This window comes from Anomalospiza imberbis, chromosome 9, assembly GCF_031753505.1.
Source record: "Anomalospiza imberbis isolate Cuckoo-Finch-1a 21T00152 chromosome 9, ASM3175350v1, whole genome shotgun sequence".
Taxonomy (NCBI): Eukaryota; Metazoa; Chordata; class Aves; order Passeriformes; family Viduidae; genus Anomalospiza; species Anomalospiza imberbis.
Genome location: NC_089689.1, coordinates 12,743,727 through 12,763,880, shown reverse-complemented (window position 1 = coordinate 12,763,880; position 20,154 = coordinate 12,743,727). Strand labels below are relative to the sequence as shown.

The 20,154-nt window shown below is 38.9% G+C and overlaps 1 protein-coding gene across 2 annotated transcripts in view; it reads left to right on the top strand.

Moving 5' to 3' along the window:
* Nucleotides 1-17,240, top strand: part of PALMD (palmdelphin) — a 46,469-nt gene extending 29,229 nt beyond the window's left edge. For both annotated transcript variants that reach the window (XM_068199747.1, XM_068199746.1), the window contains 6 exons: nucleotides 4,139-4,269; nucleotides 9,534-9,648; nucleotides 10,475-10,508; nucleotides 10,605-10,715; nucleotides 11,409-12,506; nucleotides 16,633-17,240. In XM_068199747.1, the coding sequence (XP_068055848.1) occupies nucleotides 4,139-4,269; nucleotides 9,534-9,648; nucleotides 10,475-10,508; nucleotides 10,605-10,715; nucleotides 11,409-12,506; nucleotides 16,633-16,676 (1,533 nt within the window). In that variant the 3' untranslated portion in view covers nucleotides 16,677-17,240. The remainder of the gene's footprint in view (nucleotides 1-4,138; nucleotides 4,270-9,533; nucleotides 9,649-10,474; nucleotides 10,509-10,604; nucleotides 10,716-11,408; nucleotides 12,507-16,632) is intronic.
* The last annotated feature ends 2,914 nt before the right edge of the window (nucleotides 17,241-20,154 follow it).

Here is a 20,154-nt window from a genome sequence, read left to right as displayed (position 1 = left end):
AAGTACTACTGAAATGGTTTTATTTTGGAAGAGAACAGAGGATGTGGTTTCTCTGCCTGATGTATGAGAAATCATACAGAGATCATACAGAAAAGCTTTTAAATTAAATCAGTCCTATTGCATACACAAAGCAAAGCAAGGATCTGTTGAGGAAATTATTCACTTGAAAAAGAAGAATCAAGCATACATTTAAATATATACTTTAAATATATACCTACTTACACACGTAAGCAGTATAAATACACACATATCATTAGTTATTTGGAGCACACAAAATGTAGACTACTTTTACCAGCTCAGGAACAAGACAGGCACCTAATATCAAACACATTAGTACATGAGCATCTTTTGCTTTATACCCCAGAAGTTGTGTCCCTTAATGAACATTCTTGCTTCAGACTAATTCAGGTATTTCAACGGAGTCAAACAACAAAAGGATCCAGTGCATGAATTGCTTTAAAACAGATTTAGACTTCTAAAACATTTAAACACTGCAGTAAATTTTATTAAGGAGTCATTTCCCTAGCGATTCAGGCTGATTCCACCCATTTATACACATACCATTTTGTGCATGGTGAAATCCAGTGCTACATGATCTACTAACACAACTCACACCTGTCCCCTAGGAAACTATTGCAGGTTAGTAAATCTCACTGCCAGAGATGTTCTTGTTAGATGGATAGCACTATCCTGTTCCTCATTTTGTCCTTCCTATTTATAACCCTTAGCAACCAGGTTTATCAAAAGGTTGTTGTTGGTTTTTTTTGTTTGTTTTTTTTTTTTTTGTTTTTTAATTGGAGTTTTTCTTTGGTATGTTTTTTGTTTGTTGCCTAAAAAAGGAAGTTTTAGCTTCCTTTTTGCAAATAGGAATCCCTGCTCTGGCTTCCTAATTACTTTGTTTGTTGCCTCCAAGTAAATTTCTTACTAGAAATACACGAGGCATCATGACAGATCTTAATTATTTGGTAGAAGTGGAGAAGGAATGTTTATTCCCTACGTGTGCACTTCTCTCAAATGAAGTGGAGGGCATGCAAGCAAATACACTTGTCTGGACAGGGCTTCACAGAACTGCAAGGGGTATTGGGGGCTGCTAGTGTGGATACAGAAGAAATTTTATCTAGTATTTCTAGATGCACCAACAACTTATCCTTCCTTCTACCTGGAGTCATCCTCACTGAAGCAGCAAGGGAAAGGACCAGACAGAATTGTTTGAAAAGTGCAGTCTGTACTGATTTGCATGTACTTTCTAAGAGCCTTCACAGTTTAGTTTATTAATTTTCAGGCTTCTGATACGCCTGAACTCCATTAGTGCTACCTTGTAGGTGCTTGTCACTCATCTCTTCCTTCCAGTAGTTAACAGTGTTGAATCACTTTTTTTTTTTTTGGTGAAAAAAGTGAAAACTATTTATGCCTTCCCCAAAATTTTCTAAGGTAAACTGCCATACTGCTGGGAGAGCAAGATCCACAAACTCAAAATACCTTTGATTTCCAGTGAAGGATGAATCTCTCAATGCTAGTCCAGCCTTGTTAAGGATGGTAGTGGAGCTATACCTGGAGCACACACTGTAAATTATTCACAGAATCTGCAGGATGTTGTCATGGTACTTTTGATGTGACCATGAACCAGAAAACAACGTGATTACTTTCCCTGGCCCTTCCCAGGGTTTTATCACATCACAGTGGACAAGTATCCCTGCCCCTTAACACACGGAGCCTAATGCAAAATGGAAATGCCTTCATGTCAGTGCTATAACACATGCACAACCTGGTTCTGAGCTAGAGAAACTTTGTCATGGAAGGAAATGTTAGACAGCAGAAAAAAACCTGTCAGGCCCAAAGCAGCTGCTCCTGCACTGCCTTGTGCCTCTGCCTGGATGGAGCAGACCTGAAACCATCTTTTATTCAAAAGGTTGGTTCCAAACTACACAATGTGTCATTCTTTCCAAAATGGCTAATCAAATGAAAAAGATTACATGGCATTTAGTTGGGAGTAGCAGCAAACTACTGTAGAAACATGCAAAAATAACACTATTGTGTTACGCTTGTATTTAGGGAGTTTGTTTTCTTGGGCCTAACCCTATACAGACAGAAGCTTTTGTTGATTTCAATACACGGCATCAGTTTCTGAGGTCTACAGTGCCAGCCCTACTCTAAATCTTACGAGGAATTATCAATTTATTTTTGGAGACAAGTGCTAGACTAACAGTGTTCCAGCCAAGATGAAAACCTCACTTTTCTAGAGGCCTTACTTTTCATTAAAATCCAAACAGCTTGATAGAAAAGGAATTAATAACAATATGCCCTCCACCTTGACAATACAGTATCTTGTGGTCAATAAGAATTGTGCCAACACCAGGCTACCTGCATCTACCAGATACTGTAAAAGTATCCTATTAAAATTTGCATTTGTTTCATTAAAGCCCAGAACACAACTACCAAGAAGTGCTGTAAAGTAATTCTACAGACAGAGTCAAGGCTCAGGAGACCAGTTTTGAGCAACCTGTGTTTACCAAGATTTCCTAGGATCCAGTATTGACAGAGACAGAATACTGTCCTGCAGGCTAAGGCAACTGTAAACATTGCTCTTACATCCCACAAGTAAAAAAATTAAAAGCACCATGGAGTGCACAGACTTCTCAGCCAGCCTGTTTTAGACACACTTTCTATGACATTGTATGTCAAGTGGAAAATTGCTTTTGAATGCAATAAGGTCCTACATGTATATTCCTCTGCCAGTTGGGCCTCAGTAATAGCCCATGGAAAGTACAAAATAAATAGAAAATGCAGGAAGCAGCAGTTGAAGTGACTCAATACAGGATGCAGGCAGGGATTCCAACAGCCCCTGCAAGCAGCACTGAGGTTAATGCAGCAGTGCTGGACACACTCTGCCTCAAGCAGCAGTAGTCAAAATTCAATGTAAACTGCATCCACATCCTGCAATTAACAAAACTGTATGGGGGGGAGAAAACCAAAAACTTAATATGGAAATTAGACAGCGCAAGGAATCTAAATTATAACTGGGACATTAATGGTTAATTAAAGACTTCATGTGTGTTCCTTTTTTGCCTGTTGAAAGAGTATTTCTAGAGAGTCCCAACTCCTTCCCCAAGGCAGCAACTGCATTTATACCCCTGAGTTAGACTGAAAGGAGTAAAAAGAGTGCAAGAAAGTTGGCATGGTTTACAAGTTTCAGCCTGCAAATATGAACTTATCTCCAAGAATATTTTTTATTTTACGAGGAGTATTTTGAGAGCTCTGATGACTTTCAGGTACCACCTTTCCTAGTGTAAAGCAGCTGTAGGAAGCAATCAATGCATACAATGGTATTTTTCAGAATTTGAAAACACACCTGAGAGAGATACACTTACCTGTGCACAAACAATACACCCATTTGTAAGCCACCACTGCACAGAAAGAACTCCACAGGCACTAACCAGGTCAGGACCTAAATACCTAAGCTCTGGACTGCCCCTGCAATAGCAGCTCTATATAACACAGCAGGTCTGCTGAAACACTAGCCAGGCACCAGCTGTCATGCTCCACCTTTCCACTGCCCCTCTTACCCCACACATCTTCACCAGCTGAATGGGAGTTCACTATCATAAGTGCACAAGTTTAACTTCCAGGGGTAAGGTTGCATCACTAACTCCCTAGAGATCTCTTGATTATATACAATCTTATTTACAGAAACTTCTCATCTTTTATACCTCCTTCCAGAAGCTATGCAATGCCAGAAATTAGGGCTATTGAAATAAAACTGTTGTGTTTCTGACTGGAGTCTTTCACATGAGTCTGTTGTATGTATGGTTGTACAACTGGTTTGCTTTATTGAAAACACACAAACCACTTGATCCACTCTACCCATATTAATCTGTTATGGATAGCAGCTGAAAATCTACATTTTTGTTGGATGAACTAATAAAATGGGACAATGACTTAAAAGCAAAATCTTTAGGAACAATCTCAAAACACACAAGTTTAGCATTTCTTTTCCCGTGGCACTCACTGTGGTCAGGTTGCCTTATACTGGATAGATCACAATGCTGTGGATCACATCTGTGGCATCAAGACAAATACAGCAAATGGTTAAATAGCCTAACTTCTAGCATTCACTTACTTGTCCTTTTTTCCCCATCAGAAAAAGGCCTTGCGAGAAAAATGGCTCTTGGATGGCTTTAGTTCTATGACTCCAAAAGAAGAAGAAGAAATGCAAAAGCAGAATCAGGAGGACCAACAACGGACTCATGAGCTGGAACAAGACATTGTCAGGTAGGGAAGTACCCCTGCCCTTGTGACTAGGTTAAAATGGTCTCATTTTACAAGTCCTACCTTATTTTGTAAAAGATGAAAATATCAACAAGTCCTAAACACATGCAGAGTAAAGCAATTCTTGTCATGTTTTCCAGTCAGTCAGAATTAGAAAATACAGAATACAATTTTCCATACTGCAAATTGTAACAAATTACATAATAAATATATTGCAGAGTATTTCTTTCTCTAATTCCAGATATTCTTTCCATGCTGTATTTGGTAGTTGTAAGCCCCAACATATGGGACTTGCTCTCAGATAGCAATTGTTGAATCAGAGCTTTAAAATAACAATAAATTTTCAAAGTTCTCCAGTTTCATTAGGCCCTGGCACAGCTTTTAATACCTGACTTCCACCATAAAGCACTTCAGAACAGTACAGGCTCCCTAGCCCCATTATTAACACTTATCCTCAATTTTCTATGTGCTTTGTACTCAATTTAGTCCCAGGACTTTGCTATAGCAAAGTTCTTTTTTTACCTTTCCGTAGAGATGTTTCTACAAATGTCATCACCTAGTGCTTCCCTATCACACAGGACTAACACTTAACTGCAGAGACAGTCTCATGAAAGACTCTTATTTACCATGGACATGGTTCCAGGTGCTTATTAGCTCCAGTTAGCCCTTCTCAAATAGCACAGAGATGTGTACGCAGTCAACTCCTTCCCTGGGTCCAGGCATACTGACTGGTACTACCCTTTAGCACCCACAGAAAAGATGAAATGTTCCAGTTCCTTTAGATTCTGGAAAGGATTCTGAAAAGGATGATTTCATCATCCTTTTTCAAGGCTTCTTCCTCTATTTCAATTCAATAGCATTTTCCTTTCTACTTTGCTTCCACTGCCCACCTACACGCACTCTTTCGGCAAAGCTGTCACCAAGATTACCTTCACTAGCGATCTCCCATCCTCTTCCCTCCTTCCCTCTTCACTCCATCTCTGACACAGATAATATTTCTCTTGGCTGACAGGTAGCAGCCTTGTGCTAGTTTATCCTATAATTATGCTGACTTCTTGCTCAAAAGCACTTTTTCTCTGCAGAACATCTTACACACCTCTGTAGGATTCATTGTCGCAGTGGTAGGAGGTAGACAGCAAGCCCTGAAAACATCCCAGGAGGCTGTCATTTGAAGGCATGCAAGAGGGGCCCATAAGATATTGTGAGTGCCAGAAAAGAACAGCATCTAGGGCTAGAATGGGCTAAGGAGCAACAAGGAAATGGTGCTGAGCAAGCATTTCCCCATCAGACCACTGGAAGTTCAACCCTTCTCTAAGTAGTGAGAGGAAAGATTAGATTCAAAGTCCTGTTGACCATGAGCAAAGCCTGAGCTAAGAATTTAGGCAGGTTTATTCACATGTCTTTTGCTATAAATTAAATTTCCTACCACTCCCTAATAGTGGTTTAGCAAGGGCATCTAGAAAAACATTTACATTGCCTTCCAAATAGCATTACATCTTGTTTATACACACCCAGGCCAGTTTCAAACCAGCCAGCAGTGATACAGAAACCTAGGAATAAAGTCCACTAATAAATATAAAATATGCATCATACAGTTCTTGCACAGTGCTTTTGTTACACCACAGTTATCACCAAAGCTAACAAAAGCCTGTCTGACCTTTGACCTGCCCTGTAAATCAAACATTGCTAAATTGATCATGTAGACACATCACACAGTAGAAATAACAAACTGAGAGGCTCAGTAGAATTCTTTCTTCTAAGCATCTGACTATTAAAACTCATTTGATTTGGAGATATTCAGTTCACTCTGTTGATTATTCTCTGTGTGTTTTGTCTTCAGTTAAAAAAAATATGAATCACTTTAAAGAGTTTTTGATGACCCTTATACAAGTCTTTTTTTTTTCTTTCTGCTGAGAGGACAATTGCAATTGCTGTCAGATTACTTACAGTAGTGGCATGGGCCTTGCCACCACCTTCCTAAATGGGATCTCTGTTTTGAAACACTCTTTACTTGAGTGTCAAGTTGAGCTGGTGTATGTCTGCTAATCAGTTCAGATTCGAGTATTTTTTTAAATAAAAGGGAGAAGTTCCATTCTTTGTATCAATGACAAAACAGTGAATAGCAAGCAGCCTGAGCCACCTTAGAGACAAATGGCTGAATGCTTTGGTTACAGACAAAAAATTCATTTACATTATCTGTCCTATTTATCCTCTGTACATGGTGGAAGCTTCAGTGAACAGAGCGAGCACACCCTTGGTCAGGGTACAAGCTGAATGAAGAATTAAGAGTCCTGTTTTCTCACCTAATCTTCAGCTAATAACACTCATTCTTGATGGAATTAGTTGCTAAACAACGTATTTAAAAATGCAAAATAACGAAGGTCTATTCAATTGCTTTCAATGTGATCCATGAAAGCAGACTCAAGGCCATACTACAGAGCTGCTAAAGCATTTGACTCACCTCAAAACATGTGAGGGCTTGCTAAACCGCCTTTTCCCCTCAGTCTAGAATTCTTCACGGTGGTATCTTCCTACCTGCTTTTCATTCTCAAGCCATTTATTTTTTTTCCTGGCGTGGCAGTGATGTCAACTCCATCAGATCAGCTGGCGGCCAGCAGCATCCAGGCAATCTCCACAGATTTTCTTAATTCAGCTGCTACTTTGGCAGAGAAACCTTTCAATTAGTGTCTTGACTTCTAAAGTTTCTTCTCTCATCCACACCTCTATACTACTTATTTCCCCCTCTCAAATAATCAGTGCTACTTGCAAAGAGGACAAATATTCAAAGGATCGATTTAATACAGTAGCTGTGTCATACTTCCATTTCTCACCTAAAAAATGCAGCACTGTACAAAAAGTAGTTTCATATAATTGCTAGAATAGTTGCTAGACCCTTTCAAGAAAAACTGTGAAATAACTTCATAAAAATGTGATTGACTTAGAAGTTTCTAAGCATTTAAACACATCAGAAAGATCCTGGACTAACTTTTCAACTGCATGATGTTATAAGGGCTTCAATTTCTTTGAACTATACAAATCACATCTCTTATAAGTTTTCTTTCCACAAATTCCAGAGTGCACACTCACAACACACTCTGAAATTGAACCATAAAATCTGTTTTTGCAAGTATAAGTGCAAAAGCGGTATTTAGAGTCTAGATGCAATTCCCATTATATGGGTATGAGAATTTCTCTCTAAACCTACTGAGTATTGAATCAGGTCTCTTAATTACCATATAAAGTGGGTGTTGGTATGGGTGAAAGAGCATATATAAACTGCAATTTGTTTCTTGATCAACCAGGTAAATACACGGTTGTTTATAATCTTTGATTTATTTGGGGTTGTGTTTTCTTTTTTCCCCCACCTCCCTTTTTTCTAGTATCTCCAAGATTTTTCCTCCTCCTCTTACACCTATGTGTCTAGGAGTGTTTAGAGCCAAGACTGAAATAAACCCATAGTATAAGTTAATGATTTTTCAGCTCATTATGCTTCCATGAGTTTTTAATGACTTTCAAATTATGAGAATATTGTGATCAAGTCTCATCTAAAAATAAACATATCAATAAAAATAAAACATTTCAATATATTAAACAAAGACTGTTCCATAAGTGTAAAGTGTAAAAATATGGCACATGGTCATTATTTTCTTTAATAGCTGTCCAAAAATATTCATCCCTCCTGTAATTTTTTTTTAAGTTTTGGCACTGTAATCAGTACCTTTGATCAGGGTTCTAAGGCCATCTTGCAGAGCTCAGGTCCAAAGTGTGAGCAGCTTTTAAATATTTTTTTCAGCTTTTACTTTCATCCTGAAGGTGTTTTTTCCCCCTGTCTGTTTTGAGTTCTGTGATACCTTTCTATATCAAAAAAGAGACGTTGTCACCAACAGATAAAAGTCCATGTAGCACCCTGTTAGAGCAGCTCTACATATCTGAATTTAAATAGGACAAGAGCCATAATGGTAATTCAGATTCCTCAGCCACACAGAAGGAAATCAATAATGCTAATCTGTCAACCTGCATCCAGCTTTTCTAGACTGATCACTTTAAAGGGACAGCAGACTTTAATCATTCATGTGACTTTGTGTATAATATTGTGAATCCTACCACACAGTAAAAAAGTCAAAATATAAAAAAACAACACTTCTTTCCCTTGGGGTTATAGGCCAACACTTCTATAACCCTGTCTGTAACTTGGTCTCAGATCATCTAGTTGTAACTATTCTGACTGCTCTCAGCAACAGGTGGTATCAGTTACCTTAGGTCTACAATCATTGATTTCCAGCATGGATTAAAAAAAATAATAGAAGGCATATTTCACTTAAATATGGAAGCTTTTGAAATTTCTTTTTTTTTTCCTTAAAGTTAAAAGAAGTTCTTTTAAAAAGAACCAGGAGATTAAAGTTATACAGCATTAATCTACAGCATAAGATATTTGTTTCAGGTCCCACTTCAGAGTTAAATCTGGAGTTGGATTCTAGATCTTCATGGAAAATTGGTTTCCCAGCTACTGGGCTAATAAAGCAAATTCCATCTAAAACCCAAAAAATATGCACTTATGCAGAAAAGAGTAGTCTTGGTTAGAAAGAGTAAAAATAGGAAACAGGACACCTGCTTAAGTCACTGCCTTACTCAACAGAGAAAAATTGACCAAGATATTTTACTTTAGCAGTGTGCTCTATACCCAGACAACCAGGAATAGCTTTCTCCCACTCTGACACAGAGATTCAGTTTTTTATCTTGGACATTTCTGTCTAGAAGTGTTTGTCTTACACTAAGAAAATAAAAACTCTTATCAGGAAAAAAGATACCTGAATCATTGTACTCAGGTTTAATATGCAAGAAACTATACAACAGAGACTTAACACATAAGAAGGGCAGGGAAGGGAGCTGTAACACACAAACCTACAGCAAGTGTCAATAGCCCAAAAGAAATTTTTACTTCTGAGCCTCAATATTCCTTTCACAGAACAATAAAGTTTTTAAAATGAAATAGTTAACCCATCAGCCAAGTCCTAACTGGCAAAATAGTCCATGTTTAAATGTGGAAGGCTTTGTTTGTTGTTGGGTTTAGGTTTTTTTCTTTTTAAATGAAAATACTATTTCACACCTTTTTCCCAATGTGTATGAAACCACAAGTTGATCTCATATAAGAGCAAAGTTTGTCAAGGTAAGTAGAACCATCCCTACTAATGTCCATATTCCCAATGCATCAACTCCACAGTGTTGTTCTCTGCCTGGTATTAAATCAAATGCAACTGTGATTGCAGACTGGAGAAGGAAATTGAGGCTCTAGAAAGACAAGAAATGGAAGTCTCAGCTAAGGAAGAAGCAATTTTAAAGAAACTGAAGTCTGTTGAGAAAACAACAGAAGACATAATAAAGGTTAGTGCTATATTATTCTAGAAATAGAATTCAATACTCAATCATCATATCCAGAGAAAGGGGAACTAGCTGGATCCCAGGCGTGGTCATGAGCTTTTGTCTGAAGTGACAACAGTTCAAACACGAGAGGGGTCAAGATGTTACATTATTTAACTGCCCATATGTCTACATTTGCTTATTTATGGGGGTGGGGGAGCAATTCCTATCTTTACTCATCTCTAAACAGCACTGCCACTGCCACCCAGCAATTTTGCATCTCAGCCAGAGACAGACCCAGGTACAGAGGCTGATCTATTCATGCTCCTTCGGGTGACGTGCCCAGCTAAATATGATGCATCTTAATGTTATCAGCCATTAGTCTTTGTCAAAAGGTAATTTTAGTATTTTTAAATCATCTTAAACCATCTCAAAAAATACAGTGATGAAACTAAACTTCAGTTCTCCAGCTGTTCTTACATACACACACACTGTATTCTCTGAAGATACACAGGGAGATAAGTAAAACTGGAAAGCCAAAGTAGGACTTGTAAAAAAATCTTTGACGCCAACCAGGTTGGGCCACAGTGGGAGGCTAGGTCACTGTTTAACACTTCATAAAATTTTTGTCCTTCCCTGTGTGACTTGGAATCATATTGGCAAAAGACCACAGAAATTTCACTTTCTCACTCACCATGCTCCAACTGAGCACATTTCACTTTTAGCCTCTTCTCTGTATGAAGCTGTGCACACAAAAGGTTAAAACTATCAGGGAAACTAAAGCACTGTCTAGTTAACATCTTAAAAGTAACTATCACATTTATTGTTAATGGTTCTCTTTCCCACCTAGTCTGTGAAGACTGAAAAAGCTGGATTTGAAAAAGGTACGTTTAGTCAAAAGAATATTTTTTAAAAGGTTCTTGTAGAAGTAAGTTAAAACATACTAATGCTTTGTGGATCTGTGGATCTTCTTTACTCAGAGGCAGCAGACTACATATATGCCAGCATCCCTGACCTTCCCAAGTATTTCAGACCTTCTGCACTGAGAAGTACAGCACATGCTGACACAGATGATGAAGAAAAGAGAAAAGGTACTGCTTATTAGTAACTCCAGAAGGTGTCAATATGTACAAAAGCTTCCTATATATTGAATGTAATACACTTTAAACAGAGAATAGACATTACAGATATGAGACATTTGTTCTCATTTAAGCTGTGTTACCAGTTAGGTCATCAAAACTGAGAGGTGAGACAGTGGTGTAAAGTATGTGCCACTAACTCTTTTCACCACTGACACTTCTTTCCAGCACTTCATTCTTCTGCCTGTTATAACTAAGTACAGGCTCCCTTCATATCATTCATTTCACATTTTCTATCTGCTCTTACAGCTGTTGGGTAGCCAGCAGTAGTCAGGCTATTTCCCAAGAACTACAAAGCCTCCTAACACTTCAGAGTGCCCAAGACTCTCTGGCATTGCAGCACACGGAGCTCTTCAGCTGCTATTGCCCAGCATAACGCCAGGGGCCAAGGTTAAATCTGGATTTCTCAGTCTATCATGTAATGAAAACTGTCTCAACAGCTGATTCTTCCTCACAGAACGAAAATAAATTTTTCCACAGGAAAAAAGGGGATATCTAAAATGAGAATCTAATACACGGCTTGTGTATGTCATAATTTCACATATTTAATAATTCATTCTGACAGTTGTTCTCTATCACTGTCAGAAGTCCTCTATTTCTTGCAGCTACTGCATTACCAGAGTAAGCACTTGTTTCTTTCAACAGCATTGTTTGCCATGGAAATTAAGGTTGAAAAAGACATGAAGACTGGAGAAAACACAGTGTTATCAACAATACCTCTTCCCTCAAAGGAGTTTAAAGAGACAGGAATTAAAGTCTATGATGATGGCAGGAAGTCAGTGTATGCAGTGTCCTCAAACGGGACCACAACACAAAATGGGATGGATGAACTTGCTCCTGTTGAAGTGGAAGACCTGCTACGGCAGGCAACTGAAAAAAATTCTCAGTCTCCCACAGAGTACCATGAACCTGTCTTTGCAAACAAATTCTGCAGGCCAGTTACTCCTCAGAAAGACAAATTAGTCCCAGGACCAAAACCAGATGGCACTCACCAAAGAGAGATGAATGGATTTAGCAATCATCACACAGGGTTCTCCTCCAAAACAGAGCCCTTTATGCAGCAAAATAAAGAGAATGGCCTTGATCTTCCAAAAGTAATACAACCAAAGTCTCCCTCTCCAGTAATTTCCCATACAGAGAAGAAAGCGCACATTAATCCTGAGAACAGGATGATTCATAATGAAGAAAGAAATGCTGCACCCGAGGAACTAAAACCTTACCAGAATACAAGGGAAAAACATAGCGAGACAAGACTTTTAAATCCCTGTCATACTAACGCAGCATCCCCTGCACCTCAGGAGGAGGACGATGTTCGGTACAACATTGTCCAGGCTGTACCTTGTTACGTGGACGAATCTGAACCTGTAACAATGGTTTTCATGGGCTACCAGCGCGTTGATGATGACGATGCGGAAGCAAACCAGAAGTTGTCCCCATATGATGGGGTTATCCATGCAGAACTGGTTATCATTGATGACGATGATGAAGATGACAGCAAATCTGAGAAACCAGCATATCATCCCATAGGCCATTATAGTCAAGTTTATCAGCCACCAAACAGGAAAACCACAGAAGCCCAACAGACAAATCCTGTGAGCAGTCTTGGTGCAAGCCTGAACAAGATGCCCCACAAAAATTCCATCTCCCTGCAAGAGCAAGAGGAACACTTAAGCTCACCAACACACCATGCTCATCTTCACAGCCAGGTGTCTGGAGATGGTACAGAAGATCCCTCACTAACAGGTAACAGAAAAGGAAAATCATGTCACTGCTGCTTGCTTATGTAGCAACTTGATATTGCTCTTATCTGCTGGCAAGTGTATCGCTTATATTGTTTGGATTGTTTCAGACTAATATGCTATTAATAATAATTTTTTTGCTCTTATTTGTTAACAAATAACAATCTACATTTTGGATCTGTTGAAATATTTTGTCTTCAGCAATGCACTAGTTACCATACCAAAATTTGGCAAATAAACTATTACAGAAATTCCATTCCTATAACTTTGAAAGATTAAAAGTGGTTCTCTTTCAAGTTCCATTAATGCTACCAAAATTAGCAAAATTAGTTTTCATTTCTTGCAGGTAACTAACAGCATTGCTACTTAACAATTCCTCCTCCCTCACTGGCATGTTTTTCTGCCTGTCTGCATTCCAACTACTTCCTAGATCATCCAAGTTACTCCTTAAATAAGAAAGACTGCTTAATAATCAGCTTTACTTTGTATTTTTAAGGAATTAACATTGTCAACATTGTCTTGATAGTGTTTATGCAAGTTTTAACATTTTTCCATTAACCCGAGTTCAACATTTTTATAGCTTCTGAAAGATAATGAAACAGTTTTCATCACTACACACTGTTAGTTCAGTAGTCCACAGAGTTATTTTTGAATAATTTTATATTTTATTAATACATACAGTATCTATTTCTTACTGTAAAGTTTTATAATAAAAGTTTGAAAGCAATAGCAGAATCTTCCAGAAACATAGAAAACTCTTCTCTATGATTATGTTGCACTTTAACACATACAATTAGACTCCATTTAAGTATACTTACAGAGCAGCAGATTGCAGACAGTAGTCACATTCGACTTGAAGCAAAGAACACTCTGGTTGAATTACAGGAAGGTCAGGGGTCCTGATGCCACATTCTCTCCCTCCAGAGAATTTGTGGCAAAAATGTAAAGCTGAATTGACAGCCCAGGTATTCTTTACACAACATGTAAAGCCAGGAGAGAGGATGATCTTTGCATCATGCAAGAACTTTCAAGTATTTTTGCATCAGTAGGCAGTGATTGGGAAGAACTGTTCAGCAACAAAGGCTCTCAGGTTTTAAGAGTATCAACAGCATGGAGTCATGCACACAAAAGCCAGAAACATTCCAGCAGTGCTGCCCATCCCTTCTGATCAATAATGCCACTACACTTTTCCATTACCTTTGCTTTCCTCAAGCACCCATCCTGCCATCTGTGTACTTCCCTGTGTTCTTCAGCACCAAGGGCTGCTGCCAGCAGCTTTTATGCCAGCAACTGGAAGCAGAAGTAGTTAGTACAGGTAAATAAACCACTTCAGAAACTGCTCTAGCCCATTATATTTTGGGGATGTTCCCTTAAATCTCCTATCACATAAATATAGGATAACAGAGAAGGGACACTCACCCACCCACCAGCAGGTTTCCACTGAAACAGGTCATTCATCCTACAGCCTGCTGAGTGGGTGCTCCTGCAAGTATCCTGGGAAAGAGTAGTCCAGGTAGTAACTAAAAGCTGGCAGTACCATTCAGATGGGCCATACACAGGCCGTGAGACGTTAGCTGAGCACCCTCATCTGTACCAACCTCTGCTTATTTTTGTCTTCAGGAGAAGCATCTAAAATTTCTACGTTTTTCCCCTTCTACTCAGACACTTCACAAACAATCTGGGTTCTCTCTCATCTGAGGGTAGTGAAAAACAAATACTTTCAGAAAGGAGGACTAAGCACAAATATAGCAAAGATATTTGAGAATCTGTCCTGTAAATCTGTATTTGGTCTCAGCCATTTACTAGCAACTATTCCACCAATAAGAAAATGGCCAATTGGGAAAAATGGATCCCAGCTATATTAAAAGCAGTTTAGCAATTGCCTCAAAAACTCCCCCAGTCAGCACTACCTCCAAGTGAGTATCTTCATGCCTAGTAGAATTTGGAACTAAGCCATACTCTTCTTTAGCCCTCCACTTATTTATTGCCACTCCCTGGGACATTTTTGATCAGTGGAAAAAGCCAGGAAGTGACTCAATCTTTCCCAAGCTGCTGTATAATCCTACTGAGACTTCTAAAAGAGAAACAAAACCAGGAAAGCCTCTCAATCTAGAACAATGTATTATACAGAGCTGCTTCTTAGAGAAATATATTGTTTTCAAAGCAGTCATCGATGCCCAACCCAGCAAGTTCACCCTAAACACCACTAGAGAAAGAGTGGAGTCTATTTTTGGTAGCTTATCATTCATTACTAAAACAACAAACAGTAAAACAGAAAAATGAATCCTCTTGGAAACTAAAGCTTTGGGAAGCACTTACAGCATTTAAACATTAAACAAGCACTGAGGACTCTGAAAGACAGTGGGAAACAAAGAAGCACAGGAGAGACCAGCATGATGGCCCCTCATGTAACAGTTTTTCTTTAGGAAAGAAATGAATGTTCAGAACAAGTTACTGTATTAGTTAGCAATGGCCAAGGACAGGGAAGCAGAGGCATTGTTCCGTGTGCCAATCTATATGGAGACAGATCAAATTAGGAGCTTTTCATGCCCACAATCTCACAAAGATGCAGGACATACCTCTTTCCACATAGCAGCAGTTTTCCTTCCCCCACAAGCTCCTTTCTTCACCAATATCTCAAAGTATGTGCCCTCAGAAAACCATACAGAGAAAAGGATGACAACACTATAATTGGTACACCTGTATTTGCATTATTAGGGCTTATTTTCTTCTTCAAATTTCAGGCAAATTAATTCAAGTGCAAATGTTTTGAAGATGCAATACTTATTAGGGAAATGAAAAGTCCTTGGGAGGGAACAAAGGCTAGACATAGTGAAATGAATAAGGAAATGCAAAACTAAAGCTGAATAAGCAGCAAAACATACTGACAGTGTGGAACAGGCTGTCATGAGACACGAAGGTCCAAGGCTTTTGGCAGCTAGCTAGTCTAGATTAGCTATTTTTTTCCTACCACTGGAAGCTTTGCAATTTTCAAAAAACACAGTGGAGACAGCTCCATTTGTGTTGAAAAAAGGAAAATAAAAAATCCTTTTCAATGAAGATTCATGCACACCATCTTTTTCTGTAATGTACAGAGCAAAACAAAACCAGCCTGAGCTATAAGTGAGGCATCAAACTGACTGTTCTCAAACCATGACCAGGGCTTCAATCCTTCAGAATTCCTCAGTCTGTAAAAAGTACACAGTGTCTTTGTAAGAGCTAAGGTTAACATCAGTGGCTCTATGATATAAAGTTACACTCAGATGCTTCTATGATTTGCATCAGCTTCAGCATTCAAAACATAGCTTGAGTTGGACACTTGCTGACATGTGTAAATCAAGTAAACAGCTGCTTTGACCCCTCATGTCTCAGCAGAGAGATATATGCAGGGTGCAGGAATGAGACACACTATTTTTGGTGACTCTTCAAACTAGCAGATCAGAGTATGGAGATTATTCCCACTGCATTCTCAGATCAACAATGTGCTGGGGGGAGGCTTTTACATATCAAACAACAGCATTATATTGCTGTTCTAAAAATAACCTTAACATTAAGTCATTGGCCTTTTGCTGTCCCTTTCGAACTCACCCCCATTATACCCAGTTACAGACAACAGCCATACTGATGTTTATACAGGTGCTGTTACTGCATCAGAAAAAAATCAGGAACATGACTAACTCCCACTCTGACTCACAACACTGGGAAGAAAGCAAAGTTTTCTCTGAGCATCACAGAAAAGGAAAAGGTTTCCAAACAGTTACAGCTCCCACCGAGTTTAGTTTAAACAAAGTTTGTTTAATTATTCATGTGTCCTTTTAACCTGTCAGCATCCAGTCAAGGGCAAAACCAACTCTGTGTAATGTGTTAGTGAAGGTTAACAGAGACAAAACAGAAGGTAGCTGTGCTAATTTTTAAATAGCAGTTATGGAGTAATTTCTAAATATACTCACTTTATTGCAAAATTACCAGAACTAACACCTTCTACTGATTTCTTTCTATAACACTAAAACAATGCTCATTCTCCTGGATTAACCACTGGAGGTATGTGTATTCTTCATTTTTCTAAATAAGGAGATTTTGCTTCAGAAATAGAAAGACTTAAAATGCAATGGCTTTGTTTATTTTTGCAGCTCTGAGGATGAGAATGGCAAAGTTGGGGAAAAAGGTCCTTTAACAGCTGTAATGACATGGACGTAAAATTTACCACTCAAAGCAGATAAAGCTAAGAAGACTTTCTTCCACATACTTTTTCTGGATCATAATGCTTGTTTTGCTACTCTGTTTCATGGGCTATTTTGCCCTCAGCATAATGCAATGGACTTTAACAGACTTTCAGATTTGACCAACTGTCACATGCACACATATCACATCCTGGATTTTGTTAAAATTAGTGGCAAGTTACCTAAGGCCATAAATGCAGTGTATATACAAGTATGAAGACATAGGCATACCTGTTCTCACAATCAGAAATATGCTTCTGCTGCATACACAGAGCAGATAAACACCTATCTCTATGGAGCTTCATGGGACATTGTTTCACATTAAAGTGTGCCAATCCATCTGATTTTGACTGAAAAGACTGTTCCAGCATTCTTTTTGTAAAAGCATTGGTTAATAAAAAGCAAAATGTGAGAGAGGAGCAGGAAGACATGTAAATATAAAAAGTGCTTTCCAATTATACTACCTTGGATAAAATGTAAAGCATTCCTTTTTAAGTGATAGCAGAAGAAACAAATAATTAAGCCAGCATACTGAAATATTTAGCCCCCTTCTAGACCTCCACAGTCCATTCACCCTTCTGTGTTACATATGACAGTGTAGCCATCCTCACACCCTGCTCTCTTCACCATCCCACAAACATGCTGCCCACCCACACCACACAGATCAATCCTGTGCATAATAATATCAACAGCCTGACCTCCTGATCATGGTTTCACCTCCCACCCTGCTGAGAAAGCCCTGCTTTTCCAAGAAACTGGATGCCAGTCAACCAAATGCTGGGTTGACAGCATTTTTTAATGCTGTCCATTAAAAAAACCAACCAAACAAACAAAAAAAACCCCAGCAACAGAAAAAGACTCCAACAGCCATACTGTTTAGGTTTCAGTGGGCTGGGGAGCTAAAAGCAGGCAAGCCTCCCACCAGAAATACTGAGTTGCCAGCAGCTTGTCCTGCAGCTGAATACAAAGATCTGTTACAGGTGCAGCCACTGCTGGGCACGGTTCTGCAGCAAGTTTCAAGGCTCACACCAAAAAACAGGTTAATTCTTTCCACATGGTAGAGGAGGTAAGGGCCCGAAAAGCAGGTTCAATCACACCTAGAGAAATCACGTCCAAGTCAGATTCTCCAGTACATAGTTCTTGGGGAGAAAAAGTGCCTCATAGCACACTACACCATTATATCAAATCAATCAGTAGAACAGCTTTAATTCACTAGGTCTTAGCCTCATTTATAACACTAAACAGATAAAGCTCATGTGTTATTCTGGTACAGCTGACTCAGATTATGCACCAGTAAAAAAAAAAAAAGCCACTATAATTTTTCGCTGGTATTCTTTTCAAAGCAGGAAACTGAAGTTACTACCTCATACTGAGGCACGATGGTAGTAATTGACTGATTTGTAGCCTCTAAACATTTGGTGGTTCCCAGTCTGATGTGGGTAATAATCTCAAATTTTAAAACTTGTCAGAAATGGTTACCTGGAAAGTGGAATAGTAAATAAGAACAAATAAATTTTATTATAGTACACTTCCTCTATGTCTATCCTCTTGTTGTTTGTTTATAGTGGGTTTTTTCCTTATGCTGCTTCTGTTATTTGCTGGTTGTGAAAGCAGAAGGCTTCAGCCTCAACTCTTAAGGATATACCAAAAAATGAGAGCAGGTAAGTGATACAAAGTAGTCACAGACAATTTTTGTAACAGAAGCAGATGGCTGTGGACACTCATCCTCTGCTCCCCCAACAACCTGTACTATTAAATAGTATGGAAAAGGGAAAAACTATCATCATAATACTAGTCAAAGTGGTTTAAAGGAAGGCTGGAAAGTTTTGTGCTTCCGGAAAGTAGGACTGTTCATCATCTTAGTGCTACAGCCCCAGAGCTTTCCTGCATCCTGTATCAACAAAAACAGAAATACAAGGTGACAAATAATCTCTTGAAAAGTCAGTAGAGATGCCATGCAAAACTCTAATTCATCATTAAAGCCAAGTGATTTCTAAAGCCCCACAAGACAAAAGTCTCTCTGAAGCAAAGCTGAAGCTGCAGTCCTTCTTAAGTGCAGTATCCTTTGGGATGATTGTTACAAATAGCTGGTTCAGTGATGCAGGTTTGTGGTTTACATTATGTAAAGTCACTTTTGCACAGCACAAGGAAGACCAGCAGAAGGCTAGACAGTGGTTGAACTAAGTCAGGTATGAACTAAAACAGGTGGCTCCAAGCATGTCTGAAGAATTTGTCCCGTGCCAGTTCTGCTGTGCCACTTACTCAGGTACGTGCAACAGTTTCCCCCTTCACACAAACTCCTTGGAGGATTCGGAATCAGATTTATGCGAGCAAAGAATTTCTCAGAGCTACTAGCAGATCATCCCTGTTAACCACCCTTCCATTCACTTGGACTCTTCTTACTTCAGCCTGCACCAAAACCACTGAGGTATTAACTTCTGCATAGAAACACAGAATGCTGCAGTTTTTCCGTGGTGACTGCTGTTCATCTTCAGTTGTCTGGACAAGGATATACCCACATGACAAAAGAAAACCATCCATACCTGCTCAAACAAAAGCTCAATAATAGATAGCAAGCAAACCCCCATTCCAGAATATCTGTATGAGATGGCTTGAATTTAAGGACTGAGTTTCTGAAAATTTTTCCAATTAGTTAATTTAGCACCATTTCCTATTTTGGAAAACTTTTACATGTCAACCTCCCACGGACAGTTTACAGCAAGCAAGCGAAACAGAAGTGCTGTTATTGGAACAAGGGCGCCACGTAGTGTTAGGAACTGATGGAACACAAAAGCAGGCAAGCTCCTCAGCCTTCCCTGGGTGAAGGAAAAACATGGCCATTATTACACGGAACTGGACGTCTCCCCATCTTGTGATTTCTGACAAAACAGAAAACAATGTAGCACTCAGTGTAAGAAGGAGAAATTTAATACACCTTCTCCTGTTTCGTGCTGCAGCCTGAAATGTCAACTAAAAGCTACTTAAAGCAAAAAAAAGTAGCTGTGAACTCCATTACATTTGCACCACGTAATTTTTGTTCAAAGCATAGGCAAAGAACATGATTTGTAGCTAAGCCAAGAGCAGATGATGAGTATTTGGAGGCTCCACCTAACAATCAAAACAGTAAATTATTTGTAAGACTAATGACAAATTTCTACCTGTCATCTATTTTTCTGCCAGTATCAAACCCTTCTGCAGATTTTTTCAAAGGAGTAGACAAAAAACTTTGTAAGATATTGGAATAAAATGACATATTACTTCCTCTTAATAGTTATGCAGTTAAAGGGCAGGAGTGGCAGTGTGAACAGAAATTATGTAAAATAAGCAAGTCTTTCAATCAATTCAGTTACAATACTGTACATAAGGGCTCCCATAAGAAACCAGACAATACTGCAAGCAGTGGGAAGAAAAAATTTATCCAGAGCAATTGAC